The 17,364-nt window shown below is 37.7% G+C and overlaps 1 protein-coding gene across 3 annotated transcripts in view; it reads right to left on the bottom strand.

Moving 5' to 3' along the window:
- SYT1 (synaptotagmin 1) overlaps positions 1-17,364 on the bottom strand; it is a 566,654-nt gene that overhangs the window by 202,576 nt on the left and 346,714 nt on the right. For all 3 annotated transcript variants that reach the window (XM_060112444.1, XM_060112443.1, XM_060112442.1), the window contains one exon: positions 1,204-1,386. In XM_060112444.1, the coding sequence (XP_059968427.1) occupies positions 1,204-1,369 (166 nt within the window). In that variant the 5' untranslated portion in view covers positions 1,370-1,386. The remainder of the gene's footprint in view (positions 1-1,203; positions 1,387-17,364) is intronic.

The following is a 17,364-nucleotide window of genomic DNA, read 5'->3' on the forward strand; positions in this document are numbered from 1 at the left end:
TAGAATACCTCTCATAACTTTGGTGAATCTCTCATCTAGATGATTGCCGCAGCCTGCTCTATCTTCTGTCCTTGCCTCTCTAAGCACATTTTCAACACAACAGCAAGAGTGATTTTTAAGGAAAACCTATGTCAGATCATGGGATACCTCTGCTCAGAACGTTGCGAAGGCATTTTATTTCACTCAGCGTAAAACCCAGCTTCCTTAGAACAATTCACTAGGCTCCATATAACAGGGCCTCAGGTTTGTCTTCTGCCATTCTCTACCTTGTGTTATTCTACCGAAGGCACACTGAGCTGCTTGCCATTCCAGGCAGATTCTTGCCTAAGGGCCTTTGTATAACACAGGTTTTAGAACTTGCTCCCCTACTTCCTCCAGGTTTCCTCACAAAGGAAATCAGCTCAGATAATCCTAAAAAATCATAACCTTTTACCCTCCAGCCCCTTCCCTTCCCCACTTACTCTCCTGCTGTTTCCTTATATTATTTACCATTTCATGATGTACCATATACATTTGCCTCCTTACTGATTATTTCTTTTCCCCCACTAGAATATAAGCTTTGTGAGGGCCAAAACTTACTTTCCCAGAACCTAGAGAAGTGTCTAGTGCATAGTAAATGTTCATCTCTGAAGAAAAAAGACCAACCTGTAGTTTATGATTTAAATTCAATGGCGCTGGTTGGACTTAGTGCTATACCCACACAAATAAACTTAGGTCCAGGTTATTGTTTCTTTCCCAATGACAACAAAGAAAATGTTAAAAAGTGTGCAAACGCTTTTGAAATATTAACAGATGAGTGAAAGAAAACCAAACTTGTAATAATGGGAAAGTACATTTTAGCTATTGCTTAGGAATAATCTTTACAATGGAATGATTTCATAAATACAAATCTAAAATACACAACACATAAACGTTAACATTCTCTGGAGAAAGAGACATTGAAGAAGATTAAAAAAAGAGCCCACCTACATTAAACACAAGATAGTTTTTTTTATAAATTGGATTTTCATTTATTAAGTATATTTAAATCCTTAAGAAGAATATTCCATTTCCAAGAATATTCCATTTTATTTTTGGAATGCTACCATTCCAATAATAAAAAATCAAATGTACACTTAGGTTAAGAGGAATTCTTTTCCTCCCAGTGGGTATGTTGATTTTCAACCATTTATTTTTACTCAAGTAACAATATACAATACTCACATGGAATTTTATGCAACTCATTCATAAACTTTTCCTTCAGCTTAGAAAAGCCATCCTCCTTTCCTTCCCCAGGACTGGCTGGCTCTGTGGCATTATGTGGCAGAACAGTCGCAGCAGTGGTGATTGGCGGGGCTGCCAGGGCCTCATGATGACTCTCGCTCACCATTTTAGGTTCAGGTGAAACTGTGAGGGGAGGGAAGCAAAAAAAAAGAACAATTCAAAATGGTTTAACTGACCCCACATCAGAGCTATTCTAGAGATGAAAAAACATCAGAGGGCACACCTGCTCACTGGGTAAATAGCCTGTCATTAGCATATTACTTTATGTTGGTTCATGAAATATTTATGGAACCACAGAGAAGGTTCTTCCCCAGAAGGTAAGACCAGACATAGTTATTGAAAGCATTTTCTCCTAACAATAAAATGAAACTGTCAAATCTATTAGTTCCTTATACAGGCAATTATTTGCTATATAGATTTAACTTTTTAACCCATATCCTACTGAAATGTCCATGAAACAATTGTTGACAACATACATGCTCTATACTCTAAATGTTTTGCGTTTTTGAAAAGGAAAGAAGAGACCAAATATTTATATTGGAAGTGTTGATAAATTATAAATGATAGCACATTCCAGATATCAGTTAATTTTAAAATGGTTGTAAAGAATACTATTGTAACATTGATACTCTAAGATTCCTGAATGTTATACAGAAATTAGTTCTTGAATCTCATTTATTGATAGTATGCTTTCTGCCCAGTTATTTTTTTTTTGACATTTACTGTAGATAATACTATGATCAATAATTCATTTGTCTTGCTGGGTGAATTTTTCAAGCCACTGTAAATGTGGCATGATCGACTATATAGACCAAGGTGCTGATGATAAAACATGACTTTAATTATTTCAGTTTATTTAGTTTGATATTATTGAATTATATAATTAATAATATAAATTATTAAATTCATTCAATTATTTAAAATGTTATCTTCAAAATATTTTTAAAAATGAATCCTTAAGGTAGTCAGTGAAAAAAACTTAGCCTTGAATACAGAAAACAGTTCTAGTTTTCTTCACTAGCTAAATGAAGTTTGACAAGGCATTAAACTTCTTAATTTATACATCTCTTGAAATATGAAGAATCGAAACCTGCCCTGCCTAGATTTTTCTTAGTACATGTGAAGTGCTGTATAAATGTAAGGAAGGTCTTCTAAAGGGGTACAAATGAAGTCATATTCTCCAATCTAAACGTATTCTGGACTTAAATACTTTTACTGTGTGATGTAAATTTTCAGACTGCGCTGGTGAGAGTGGACATGATTTGGGGCAGAAATAGATAAATACAAATAGGCCTGGGCCTAACTTCACAGTCTCAGCAGGAAAGTTGATGGACCCATAAAGCCCTTCTGAGTTGCAAAGAAATGGAAATAACGAGCAAGCAGATAAAGGATTTTTATAGAATTCAAACCTTCTGTGCATTAATTACACCTACTTACATATTTAGTGAAAGTAGAATAATCTCGAATGTATGGGATTTATTAAAATCTTAATCAAAATCTAGAGATTTTGGGTCTCCTGAAAGGAGATCAAGGATGAGGCTGAGATACATAGATAATCAAATTTTATAATAGATTAGTTCTCTTTTCAAAGCTTTGAATTTTTCACTAGTAGCTACTAATACAATCCTAAGGGGTAGAATTAGACAGATAGGGGTTCAGGGCTTCTCTGTTCTTGAGTTTCTTCATTTGTAAAAGGAGAGTAATCATACAAAGTAATGTAAGGTTTTAATCCATGCAAAGAATTTAGCACAATGTCTGGCATGCAAGTTTGTTCCTTCTTTTGATTAACTGATCAATCAATTGATTGATCTATCCCTCCCTAATAGCATTTGGCAGCTCCGACTTTTCCAGATTGTGAAAAAATTTTATTTTTTCTAACTCAGGGTCACTTTCCAGAAGCTTTCCCTGATTTTCTGATTCTGTTTAGCTTTGGCTCTTGTCTCCCTGCAAAAATTTGGAGTACTGTTTGCACAACCTAGGTGAAGCTATTGATATTGATGATGCCTTCATTCGTATTTCATGTGACTTAGCAAGACTACAATTACACACACACAAACACATACATATGCATAAAATATTTGTGTGTATTAAAAAATGAATTTGTTCCTCTGCTATGAGAATCACCAGATGTGATTATCATTACTTATCTCCACAGAATAGTTGAGGATATTTGAGGAATTATGGTTTGCTGTGGGATTTAAAGGAAACGATTGTGCTAAATAGAATAGCTAAATACAACAGTGTCATCATTAAATTAAAGGTATATTGTCTGTTTCAGCTCAATTTCTGTCATGTTCTGGAAGTGGGATATCATTGCTGGGATAAGCCTGATGTTTGGCTGCTCCCTCCAACTGGCTACACAGTTGTTTATAGCTTTTGTGCACGGAGATGTTTGGGTCCTTTCTCTTGGGTTGTTAAATATTTTCATATTTCCCCAGTTTATTTTGGAATATATATAAAACATTTGTATATATAAGTTGAATGATCTAAAAGGCTTTGGGAAAAATAAGGCTTTTATTAAACAGAGTCAACATTTAGAAAAGGCACTTGAAGCTTACACAGTATTTTTGTTGTTGTTGTGAAGGAAGCAAAGAATGTTTCTATAATTTCCAGAAAGAATCCTCTTCAGACATAAGGTACAGCTTGCAAGGTGTTTTATCAAAAAAGGTAAAATCTATAAACCTGGAACTTACTAGCCAATGATATTATCCCTACCATTTCTGATTGTTTTAAAAATCAAGAAAAGATTGTGTAAGAAATATATAGACAGTGCTTCTTTTACTTAATGTATACCACTGTGAAATTAAAAGTCTTTCACAAATTATAAAGATATAAAGGGCAATTAAGGATCTACTATACTGACAAAGAAAGACCAGTTGCTGAATTTATTTTCATTCCTTTATATTTTGAGAGATAGTGTTTGTAAATAACAAAACTAAGAACAGTTACATGGCTCTCGAAAATGCATATTTATGGAAATAAGATGCTTATCAAGAAGCATCATTTTGCAGGTGGAAAAACTAGCTTATTATTCAGTTCTGACTAATGTGATGACTTTATACTCTCTTATGTACTTTAGTGCAGGTGGCATTGTTTGTTTATTTAGTAAAAAATTTATGTTCTACTCAAGTCCTGATAAAAAACAGCCAACAGTTATTGAGGACCTGCTAAGTGGCTGAGATATATGAAATCATACAGTTCTCAAACCATTCCCATGAGATAAGTATAATTAGCACCTATTTTACAGGTGAGGAGACTAAGGCATACAGAAGTTATGCAATTGGTTCAAAGATAGACAGTAGTAATTAGTGGAGTTGAGATTTGAACCTAGGTGTCCTAGCTACTAGTATAAGGGACTTGTATGCTATGAGACTAAAATCTAATAAAATAGTGGTTTTTTGAAGAAGTTTTGGACTGTGACCCTTAGTAAGAAGTACATTGTCTATTGTGCTCCAGTATACACACTCTCCCCCTATATGTTAAATATGGAACACATTTCACATAAAGAAACTTGCCCTTACTATGTGTGAAATATTCTGATACATTCCATTCTATTCTGTTCTGTTTTAGTAAAAAATTCTAGTTATATTTATTAGTTTCACAAACAACTATTGGTTTGTGACCTACAGTTTGGAAAATCACTATGCTAAGGGACCTGTTAAGATACAATAACATTAACTGAGGCTAAGAAAAACTAAAGATGCCATTTATTAAGAACCTACTATGTGCCAAAATGCTGGCATTGATATTTAAGTATAATATCCTCAATTCTCATTACAACCCTGAAAAGTAACTTATCATATTTTACAAGGAAAAAAAATGGTTGTGGAGAGGTTAAGTGATTTGTTCTACACAGATTTAGCCTGATCCATAGTTCCTTTCACTAGTCTATTCCAGTAATAACATTTAAGTATTATGAAACAACTAAATCAGTACTGGAAAGGTATTTGTGATTTTCTTTTGAATTGGTTTACCAGTAAATAGAAAACACAAGTCATCTTACTAATAGGAAAGAGACTGCTTAATTTTGAGGTATAGTCATTGAGTTTGTTGAAGTGGAATTTAACATCTTGAATATGCCAAGAGAAATATTATTGAATAGAAAAATAAATTCCCGCCTAGAAGAAGGTTGGGTACAAAGGACACAAGCAAGCAATTCTAAAAGAAAGAAATGCAAATCCCTCCTACCCCCCCAAAAATGTGTTTAATTTAACAAATAGTCAAAAAACTGAAAGTTAATATATATTAATTGTAAATGAGGATAGGTATAGATGCGAAGGTGAGGATACAAAGAACTTGGCAATGGGTAAAGACCATAGTTTTGAAAAATACTTTACAGAGGCCAAAGTAAGAGAACATGTTAAAAGCTGTAGAAGCATTCATTCTTTTTCTAGGAATTCACAGTAAAGAATTCATTTAATACAAGGATGTTTGTAGTAACTTATTTATAGTATTAGAAGACCAGAAACTACTTAACAGAGAGACTTAAATTATGGTAATCCATAAAATAATGTTATTAGAATTATCTTAAAGATAAATATTTACAAACCTGGAAATACATTAGAGTATTAGATGAAAATGCAAATTACGAAACATATAAAGTATGTCCAATTTCTCTAGATAAGATCTTTTGTATAAAAGAGGTTGGAAAGATACACTTAAAAATGTCAACCTTGTGATAGGATACTCACTGTTTCTTTTCCCATATGTTTACATTGTCAGTATATTACAAACCTGAATTATTTTAAATTACACAGAAGAAAAAGCCTTTAAAACTGTTTTGCTCTTGAGAAAACTATACCTTCCAGAAAGATTTCTTAATGCCAGATTAAAAAAAAAAAAACAAACTTTACAAGGTAATGTAAAAAGCTAAACTGCAAGAAAGAAGGATTCAGCTGCATATCTAGCAAATATAATATGCAAAATGGCCACTGGTTAAAATAGAATGTAGGGCCTCCCTGGTGGCGCAGTGGTTGAGAGTCCGCCTGCCGATGCAGGGGATACGGGTTCGTGCCCCGGTCTGGGAGGATCCCATATGCCGCGGAGCGGCTGGGCCCGTGAGCCATGGCCGCTGGGCCTGCGCATCCGGAGCCTGTGCTCCGCAACGGGAGAGGCCACAACAGTGAGAGGCCCGCATACCGCAAAAAGAAAAAAAAAAAAAAATAGAATTTAGAAGAAATTTTAAGGTATCATAAAAGTTAATACATTTGTGGTATAAAATGAGGAAAATCAGGGTTTTTTGTTGCCATGACAACTTCCCCCTGTCCCTTACATTTATTCTACTTAGGAGGACTTTAATTATGTCTATCTCCAGGTCCATAAATTGATATGGATTTCTTGGATTTTACAGTGAGATAGTCTGTCATACTGCATACACATAATGATTTTTGTTGAAAGCACTATTTCCATCTCTATTTAAGTATTGTACTTTATCATAATAGCATGCAAAATTAAAGAGCAAACAGGAGAAGAGGGTCAAAGAAATATTGAAGAATATATTATTACTAAGAAAAAGTCTTTGAATGCAGAAATGCCCCAAACTGAAAGTAATTCTTGCAGAAATTATTACAGAGTCCAGGAGATATCACAGAATGTGTTATAAAAGTATTTTTGAGATAAAGGGCAGAATGTAGTCATTTTATTCCATCAGGTTTTCCCTTGACCTTCTGTAAGTGTAGGTGGAAACCCTAAGAAGATGCATCCTTCCCTCCCTTTCAGGGATGAGGCCCTCAGTCTCAGGGCCCTCTGACAGCTCACAGCTGAGGAGTCTCTCCTGAAGACTCACCCTTGGTTAAAGGGAACTGTTTTGTCCAAGGTTAAACCCACTTCCCCAGGGACAGACCACATGCAGTGACTAGGATGCTGGTGTAAAGGCACGTCCCCCTGCCTTAATTTGGTTCATCTCTGAAGACGACCCCTGTAGGATCAGCTGAAGGCTGTGGTAACTGCATCTTGCCTAAACCTTGCTTCCTCCACTCCCTTACATGAAAAGCATTGCCCAGTAAGCTACCTCTGACTTAGAGCAGCTTCCTTGGGAATCCCACCTATGATACCCACTCTGAAAGATTTTTGGGGAAAAAAAACCCCACAGCACTGTCAAAAGTTTCATTTAAATTCTTTCCAAACCCAAGGATCCTTAGGCAGTTAGTGAACTCTAGCAGCATGATCAAAACCCTCCATGCGTTTGCAAATGTTGGAATGTCAGGCTTGAGGTGTAGCGTCTCTTTGGTTTAGATAGTTTCTCTTGCTGGAAGTAGGGGGACAGCCAGAGATTGTATGGTCCCTGTCATGGCAGGAGAAAGCTGACTTCTGGTGTTAGTCCCAGTAAAATGGAGAGAGATGAAAGGTTGTTGATCAGACCTTGGAGCAAATGGAAGCATAGCACGCAGCCTACCTTTATGAAACCATAAAACATACAGGCTCCTGAGCCCTTTATCTGCAATCTATTGATTCAAAATAGATCTAGGTACCTCCAGATTTTACCCCTTTATCTCATCACAAAAGTCTCCTAAAGAGGTGCAGGGAGAATTCTGCTTAAGAGTATGGTTCTCTGGCTTCCCTGGTGGCGCAGTGGTTGAGAGTCCGCCTGCCGAGGCAGGGGACACGGGTTCGTGCCCCGGTCCGGGAAGATCCCACATGTCGCGGAGCGGCTGGGCCCGTGAGCCATGGCCGCTGAGCCTGCGCGTCCGGAGCCTGTGCTCCACAACGGGAGAGGCCACAAGAGTGAGAGGCTCGCATACCGCAAAAAAAAAAAAAAAAAAAAAAAGAGTATGGTTCTCAGCCAGTATCTCTCATAGATGCCGTTGCAAATCAAATACAAATGGGCCTGCTTAGCTTTACTTTGAAAAAAGAATCAACATTCCTCCCCAGTCCTACAAATATCACAGTACAAACCCTGAAGAGGTGTAGAGGTTCTTATGCTGAAGGTGTCTTTGGAAAAATGTGAGGAGGGAGGAATACTGAACACTCACCAGCTGCATCTCCTAAGAATCCCTTAGGAGACACTGAATGACTGGGGTATGGTTGATATACAAAAACTGTACATATTTACTGATGAGCTTGGAAATAAGTAAACGCCCATGGAAACCATCACCATGATCTCCCATTCCTGGCCCCATAGAAGGTGCTGTTATGTGTTCTCTGTTCCTTCTTCCAAGCCTGTCTCTCTGCAGCCTCCTACAGCTATGTTGGTTTTCCTTCTCTTATCTTTCTTCCCCCCACCCCCGTCTCTCCTCTCCAGTCGACATCCTCCTGCTCTCCTTAGTTTTGTCTTTTCTTTCTTTCTTAGTTTCTTTTCTTCCTCCGAAGGGGAGAACCATACTTATTTACTGCTATGTCTTACTTATCATGTACTGGGTACTTGATGCATGTTGTGTGTGTCTCCTGGGTGCTGTGCCTTGTGTGGAGTCAGTGAAAAGGAGAGTAAGATGCCAATTCACACCATTGAGACAGCCCCTGAGTTTCTCCTGGCTGCCTTTTCCCGCCATTATGGAAACTCAAACAGACCCCAGGATGGCATCTCTTGACACCAACAGTGGTAAATTACAACTCACAGTTACCTTCCTGACATAGTTAGACAACTGGAAACACTACTCTGATCGCCAGGGAGCAGATGGCAAAGCGTGTATAAGAAGTAAACTGTAGGACCAGGAATTGGGAAATCTGAGTCCAAAAGGAGTAAGCAGAGAGGGGTCCATATGTTAGGGGCTCCAAAGAGCAGAATAGCAACATTTGTATTAAAAAAGCAGAGGTCAAACTTTTAAATGGTCAGCTACTCCTACTAGACATTGGAATTGACTACCAACTTCTGGTTTTCATATTTTCATTGTGAATTATTTCCTATCTTTATCTTATACAATTTAGTTTTCCAGGTTGTCCAGTGTTTACCCCCTTCCATTCCTGTCTCTCCAAGACAAGCAAAAGCATTTCCTCAAGATTTCTCTTCCTTAAAGGTGGAAGGACCCTGGCAATAATAAGAATTCAGTTATTTTCCTGTCTTATTCTAATTTTCATTGTTTAAAAAAATAATAATGTACTTTGGCAAAATTGTCATTATTACTAGGGTTTATTTCCAAGCTGGTCCAATTGTTCAAAATCTTTTGATCTATTAAAATTTTTTTTCAACTTTTTTTTCTTTTTTTCTGAGGAGAGATCTGACTGTGGATCCTGTAGATGGTGGTGGGAGATGTACTTAAGATGTGAATGCCCATCCATAGCCTCTTTCCACTGAAATTGTCCTGCTTACAGACTCTAATGATGGAAAAGAGTCCATGTAAATTGCACGATCACCCCCCAAGAGCCATGGGCACAGCAGATTTAAGGAGGTATGAGTACCTGATTCAAGGGCACCTCACTTAGATGCTGGCCTGAGGCCAATGACACTGTTTAACATGAAAAGGTGAGTGAGGCCAATAAGATTCTCTCCTTCAGGAATTTAAGCTAAGAAATACCCTAAAGAACTGAAGCATAGAGAAGAGAAGAAACATGCTCATTGTCACAGAGTTAATAAGTAGGGGGACCAGGGCTCCAAATGCAGCCGATCCCAGGGCTCAAATCTGTGACCACCATGCAGCCGCATCCCTCTGGCTCGGTTTCAGTACATAGTATCTTGCCAATACTAATATTGATAGTAATCTGAGTATCTGTACCTTGTAATCAAGAAAGCACGATTAGGGCTTCCCTGGTGGCGCAGTGGTTGAGAGTCCGCCTGCCGATGCAGGGGACGCGGGTTCGTGCCCCGATCCTGGAGGATCCCGCATGCCGCGGAGCGGCTGGGCCCGCGAGCCATGGCCGCGGAGCCTGTGTGTCCGGAGCCTGTGCTCCGCAGCGGGAGAGGCCACGGCAGTGAGAGGCCCGCGTACAGAAAAAAAAAAAAAAAAAAAAAAAAAAAAAAAAAGAAAGCACGATTAGAAGTAAAACCTACTGTGTGGGTTCACTAGGCTTAGTTGTTCCTGGATTATCTGAATTTATAGCCAGAGGTGGTGAATTCTGTTACTAAGTCTGCTCTGCCTTCATAACTGGGTATGTGTGTGAAGTGAAAGAACTGATGATGTAGAGTGATGTGGGACCCCTATTGTGTAGGTTTAGAAAAATGCCATGGTGACTTATTGATAGTGGAGAGATTAAAACGTTCAACTGTGAATACATTTTTTTTTCCACATTACATTTTCCCCCATGTTTTTACACCTCCGAAATGAGGATTTATTTGCCTTATACTATATGGCATCTCACTACCACTGTCAGACAGGCCTGTGCACACTCAACTGTCTTCTCATTCCTATTGATATCCCAGTAACAAATAATTTAAAGGCCATTTGAGGAAGGGATCTGAATCCTGGCTGTGTCTGAAGCTTTCTACTGTAAGCTTATACACTCAAAGCTAGCAGAATGGGAGTCAAACAGCTTGGAAGATTTTAGAAGCACTAATGGAACAATATTTAAAGAGATGCTTTATCGAACACTATTGATGGCACAAAGGAACATCATGTGTAAGAAAAGACGGGCGTCATCAACTATGAATTGAGGACAGATTTAGAAATCTTTGCAAGTTATTAACCCATCTCTTTTATTTTCCTCATTTGTATGCACAAAAATGACACAAAATAAAATCTGTCTAAATAAGTCAATGACCTTTCAATAAGTACAAAATAAAAATTCAAGTGATAGGGAACCATTTTTGGACATAGTGTAATTTGCAGCATTTTTTTTCTTAGTGGTATATAAAATCATGCTGCATCCTGTAATTAATGGTTTCTTAGAGTACATGAAATAGAGATTTCCTAAAGAATGAAGAGAAAGCATGAGCATTGTTTACAAATAATGTATTATAAAGTAATAGACTGTATACAATTTTAAACAAACTGAGTTTCTCATTCCCAGAAGACCAATCACCGCAATTATATTCAGCAATTATAGTCAACATAAATTTCAGAAGAACTAGCTAAAGTAAAAATGAATCCCTGAGCCAAATGAAAACTATATTCATTGCTAGATTATTTCCCCCCTAAGACCCATAATATAGAGAATAAAAGAATGGAAACAAAACATACCCAAGTCAAGACCCAAGTACTGAAATACTGTGATAATGATACAGAAAAGCAAGAGTTCTTAGACAAATTGAACATTTCCCACCTATAATAGGGAAAGAAATCTTGGAAATTGGGATATCAGAGATGTTTCTAAAAGCATTTAATAATAAATTCACAAATTTAACATTGTTTTTCTAGTAATCCATTTATTGTACACCCATTTCTCTACTAATGCAGTTTCAAAAACTGTAATTTATTTTCAAAGCACCACTCAATATTGGAGAACTTTTGTAGCTTTAAAGGGCCTCCCAAGATTTTGGTAAGAATGACAGGGTCATGATCAAGAAAAGATTGCAAAAGAGCTTTTTCAGATGCATTATAAAGACTTCAAGTGCATTTTGTAGCATTTTAAAAATGATACAGTGTCAAAGTCTCCCTTTTTTATTTTTTGATAAAAATGGTAGATATGAAAACCTAGAGATGGAATGGAAATCTTACATGGATCAGTTTAGCATAGTTTTCATCAACAATGTCATCATGTATGATATTAATTGAAGTTACCTCTTCTGTACAGTTTTGTTCTTTTGTACAGTAAGATAAAACTAGATGCTTTTGGCAGTTTTGGAAGTGGTACAGGTTAGCTGGATCAAGCAAATTGACTGTCAAAATGTTTTCTATAGCAGCAACAGAATAATCATTTGGAATTCCCATTCTCCATTGCTTTGCTGAAACCCAGCTCTGAACTCTTGCTGTTTCTGAGCTACAGGCACTTGAGAGAAAATGTAAGCTTGCGACTCAAAGCCCTCGTTTATCAAACGCTGTGCAAACTGTCATTGTTTTGTCACACAGGGAAGCAAAACTTTAAAATCAGTCTATACACAGTTCAGATTGTGGTAAATATGATGGAAATTTCTGCAATCTCCAGTTAAAAACAGTAAATTAATAAATAAGAGCTTGAAACGTAGAAGCTCATTTAATGCTCACAAAATAAACCCATGAGCCAGGCAGTACTATCTGTCTATCATAGATAAGGAAACACCAAAGGTTGCACAGCTAGTAAGTGTTGAAGAGAGGATTTGAATTGAAACAAGCTGGCTCCAGGGCCCATGGAATTCTGCCTCGTTAATAAATGAATAAATACAGATGCATACAGATGGTTAAAATCCAATGTGATATATGCTCTAGTAGAAATGATTATGAAAGACTGAACTGAGAGAACACACCAGGTAGAAAACCACCGGGATTTAAATATCTGAGTATAGTTCGGCCTGAAGGCTAAGTTTACACGCTAAATATATCAGATATGAAGTATAAAAAGTGATTTGGCTTATTCTTCCTGAATTCGACCTTCTGTTGTGTGCTAATGAACTAATTTGGGGACAGGAGACTTGAATGAACAATATATACAATTTACAAAAAAATAATAAGCAAGATCGAAGGTCAGTTGCTTACCTAACAGCTATTCCTTCCTTCTGATTTCAGATAAGCCATATTTTTAGATATGCATTTTTAGATAAGCAACTACTACGCCTTATCCCCCACTCATGGGTAAATTTTATTAGCTTATATGTCAGTCCTGGTAATCCCATACTTCTTCCCAATGGTTGGTTTGAGCAATGCCATGTGATCCAGTTTGGGCCTGTTGTGGTATAAGAGGAAGTCTGCCGGCTGATGTCTAGGAAAGTTTGTCTAACTCTTGAAAATACATACACAGGAAGTGATTTCTCTTCTGCTGGTTGGAGTTATATTTGCGTGTGGCAGCTAGAACTGCCTGTAACTGTGTTGTGATCATGAGAGAACGCAGTGAAGGAGAGGCTGATGTTTTACGGATAAAGGAGCTGAAAGTTGGGAGTAATAATGACCCTGAAGATGCTTTGAGTTGCTGTACTGTTTAACCATATGAGCACCATGCCTGGGAACTTCTTGCAATGGGAGATAAGTGTTTCTTATGGTTTAATCCATTTTGTGTTGCATTTGATGTTGCCTGCAGTCAAAAGCTAGCATACACAAATACTTTATAATATGATCTCCACAATAACAAAAATAAATTTTTTTCTATCGGCTTATTTTCTACTATGCTATGCCTAGCATAGTAGTAGAAAAGGGTATTGGCTGCTTGCTAATACCCTTTACCTGTGTGTGCATTTGACCCCTAGTTTTGGGGGTTTTTTTTTGTGGTACGCGGGCCTCTCACTGTTGTGGCCTCTCCCGTTGCGGAGCACAGGCTCCGGACGCGCAGGCTCAGCGGCCATGGCTCACGGGCCCAGCCGCTCTGTGGCATGTGGGATCTTCCTGGACTGGGGCACGAACCTGTGTCCCCTGCATCGGCAGGTGGACTCTCAACCACTGCGCCACCAGGGAAGCCCATGACCCCTAGTTTTTGTTGCTCAAGGAGTCTATGAGACACTCATTACATTTTCTCCTATTCAGAACAGAGCTGTATCTTCCCTACATCCTATGAATTATGGTGAAGATCATTGCCCAGCATCCTAAAGTGCTAGATTAATACATATTGAATTTATTCAGAATACCAGAAAATTGGCTTCCTGATTGGTTCTATCTAATTTAGAAGATTTAGAAGGTTTAGGTAAGGTTCTAATTTTGTACATTGTATTCAAATTGAATGCTCTGCCTTTTAATGTGTCCATAATTAATCAAAATGTGTGAGTGAGGGGACATTGTACAACTGTGCCTTCATCCACTTGGAGCTCTTTGGAGGTAAATCAGGGGGAGCCAAACACTTGGAAAGGATATTTGAGAGGCAGGTACCCTATTATGTCTATTACCTGGCACACTCTCCAAGCATTTCCTAGTGGATTCCTTTTCTTTGGCTTCTCCTCCTTATCTCACATTTAAGCATCACTGTGAAAAATATGACTTTGATAAAAATCAGTATCTGTAGGCTTTATTTTTTTAAACTTACATTTGGCCAACAATTGGACTTAATGCCATTTCCATTTGAGTGGCTCAGTGATAAGACAGATGAATATATAGCAACTTACATTTTAGGTCTTCAAAGAAAGAGTTCAGCATAATAGTTGGCATTGAGAAGCACGATCTGTAAATACCCTCATTTGCATAATAAACAGGCATTCTGGCTTTAATGACAGCAATATATGGAGTCAAGTTGCCTTTACATTGTAGATTTAGTAATTACAGACACTATAATTGCATCAAAATAAAGTCATTCTGGGGCTTCCCTGGTGGCACAGTGGTTGGGAGTCCGCCTGCCGACGCGGGGGACATGGGTTCATGCCCCAGTCCGGGAGGATCCCACATGCCGCGGAGCGGCTGGGCCCGTGAGCCATGGCCGCTGAGCCTGCGCGTCCGGAGCCTGTGCTCCGCAATGGGAGAGGCCGCAACAGTGAGAGGCCCACATACCACAAAAAAAAAAAAAAAAAAAACAAAGTCATTCTGTAGGGAGTCTCATCTCTTTAGGCTTTTTTCCAAACATATGAATAATTTGATATTATGACATATTGAAAGAAAACTGAAAAGTGATCTAAAGTACTTGTCCTGAATGGCCCATCTTCCTCTTTGAAAGTTGTTGGATGACCTTTAATCTCAGAATGCCATATGACCACAATTTTTTAATATTCTTAAGTAGAAAGCATCTCTACCTTACTGTGAAACAATAGGTACAGGGAAAATTTGCAACTTGCCCCATGGTGTAGCTCAAGATCATTGATGGTTAGAACTACATGTTTTATTTCATCAATCTGGTTATAAACGATGATGCATTTACTGGGAGAAAATGTTTATGTTTAGCCAACCTTTTTTTTTCTTCTATGCCATTAATATGCAACTGCTTTTCCTTAAAACAGGTAATAGCAATAGCTGAATCTCAATTAATATCCAACTGACTAAGGAGACATTTCAGAGTGAGGGCAAACTCTTACAGATTCATCACTGAATATCATATTACACATAAATAACACTTTTACTAAGATAAAAGTATACTGATAGCATGAATAAAATATGAGTGTTGATTTCAATCAACTAAAAGTCACCTTGTATTCTAGAAGGTGAAATATAGAATCAAATAGGAGATATGACTTAATATCATTCCACTTGTTTACTGAAGATTTTGATTTTAGAAATCACTCAGGGGCTTTGGCAATCAAAGACAAAATCAGTGAGAAAGAACAGCAACCAAAAAACCCCAAACCAAAAAGACCGTGTGAAAGTTTTGTGCCTGACAAAGAAAGAAAAGGTAGGAATGCCAGCAAAGCACCACTAAAATTAACTAAATTTAAATTAGTTAAAATTAATTAAAATTAACTAAAATCAATGGAGTAAAATTATGAAATCAAACTGAAATATGAGAAGGATTTCTACAACAGCAACTTCAAATCACAGGATTATCAGGGCTAGAGGCAGAAAGAACAGGCAAAATACAGTTCTATGAGAAACTTTAAAGCTACACAGGTGAAAGTAATAACAACATACCTAAAGGAAAAATAATTCATAATGAAATGTAGGAATTAGGGTGTTAAAAAAAAAGAGATAAAATCCATCAAGGGAAGAGGAGATTTTCACAAGGTCAGTGGTACTATTAAGGACCCTGTGAGCACACAGGAGCTCCAGGATGGCCAGTTTGAGAGGGATCTCAGTTCTGTCTCTTGCCTTTTCTAGCTATAAAAACAAGAGCACATTACTTGCATTCTGAGCCAGTGTTTCCTCACCTGTTAAAAAGGATAATAGTATTCAACTTATATATTTATTATGAAATTAGATAAAATGTGAATAAGCACATTGCAGGCACTCAGTGGTAGTTGATAACAATTGTTTTAATGCAGTGTTGATGATGATGATGATGATGATGATGATGATGATCATCATCATCTTGTTCCTGTAGCAAATACTGATATATCCCTATTACAGAGCTAAATGCAAGGAGCTTCTCCTGCTCTGATTCATGAAGTTAACATAGTATTATTTGCATGTAGATTTCTCTGCTAGGAAAGAATGTACAGGTAAGAGATGCCTAGATGTCTAGTCCCTAAACAAATATTGGCATTCTAGTTTATACATTAGTCTCTTGTGAATTGGTTAGTGTGAGTCATACTGAAAGATAACTTTCAAAATCATTTTCTAAGTCTATCACTTTGAAGGCCAGGTCCTGGAATACGGCCAGATTTTTCTGTTTACCTCTCTACCCTCTTCTCCCATAGTAACATCAATTAGACTCAGAAAGAAATGAAAAATTTTTGTTCTGTTTCTCGATGGAGGTTGTTCCCCTTTCTCTATGGAGTAGGATCTAAATATATATTTCAGATTTATCAAACTTTCAATAAAAGGGCAGCTGCTACCAAAGGAATTTTTCAGGATTCTGTGTCAAACTGGTTAAAATTTCTGAAGCTCTGTGGCCCTGGCAAGGTGTTATAGGACACTGAGAGGTAGGCACCCATTTAGAAGCCCCAATTTCCAAGTTGTACATATATGGGAATCACCCTTTCCTAGCACTAGCAATTCCAATACAGCTGTAAGAACATTAGCCCGAAAACCATGAGGCTTCTAGAGGCCCTGCTGCTTCAGAAATTAAAAGTTTTGAGAATCAGAAAGAGCCAGGATCGGATCTAAGGATGACTTCATGGAATAATGGCTGGTCCATGTGGTAATGCTATGGTTTCAAAATACATTTCCTTGATTTTTTTACCTTTTCAATATTTGTATAGGTAGCTGTTTCACCAATTGGATATTTGCCTAACACTAAAAAAATTCCCTTCAATAATTGGAAATATGACATAGGTGTGGGGGGCAGGTTCTGTTACTAAGTTAGGTATACTGGGCCAATGCATATCGAGACCAGTTATGTGCTAGATGAGAGCATAGGCTCTGAAGCCAGAATGTCTGTGTTTGAACCTCGTGTTGATTAGTATTAGTGACTGCTATGGATTTCTCCTAAATTGGGCAAGTCTCTTTTCCTGTTAGCCTCTCCTCTGAATGGAGGGGTTGACCAGGAGCTCAGCGCACCTGGTTGGAGTGTACTGATGATCAGGCTTCTCTTACAGATAGATGTCTGGGCAGCAGGTAGGCTAGGAGTGACCTTGTTATCAAGGTGACGAAGGCA

Source organism: Mesoplodon densirostris, chromosome 11 (assembly GCF_025265405.1).
Source record: "Mesoplodon densirostris isolate mMesDen1 chromosome 11, mMesDen1 primary haplotype, whole genome shotgun sequence".
Taxonomy (NCBI): Eukaryota; Metazoa; Chordata; class Mammalia; order Artiodactyla; family Ziphiidae; genus Mesoplodon; species Mesoplodon densirostris.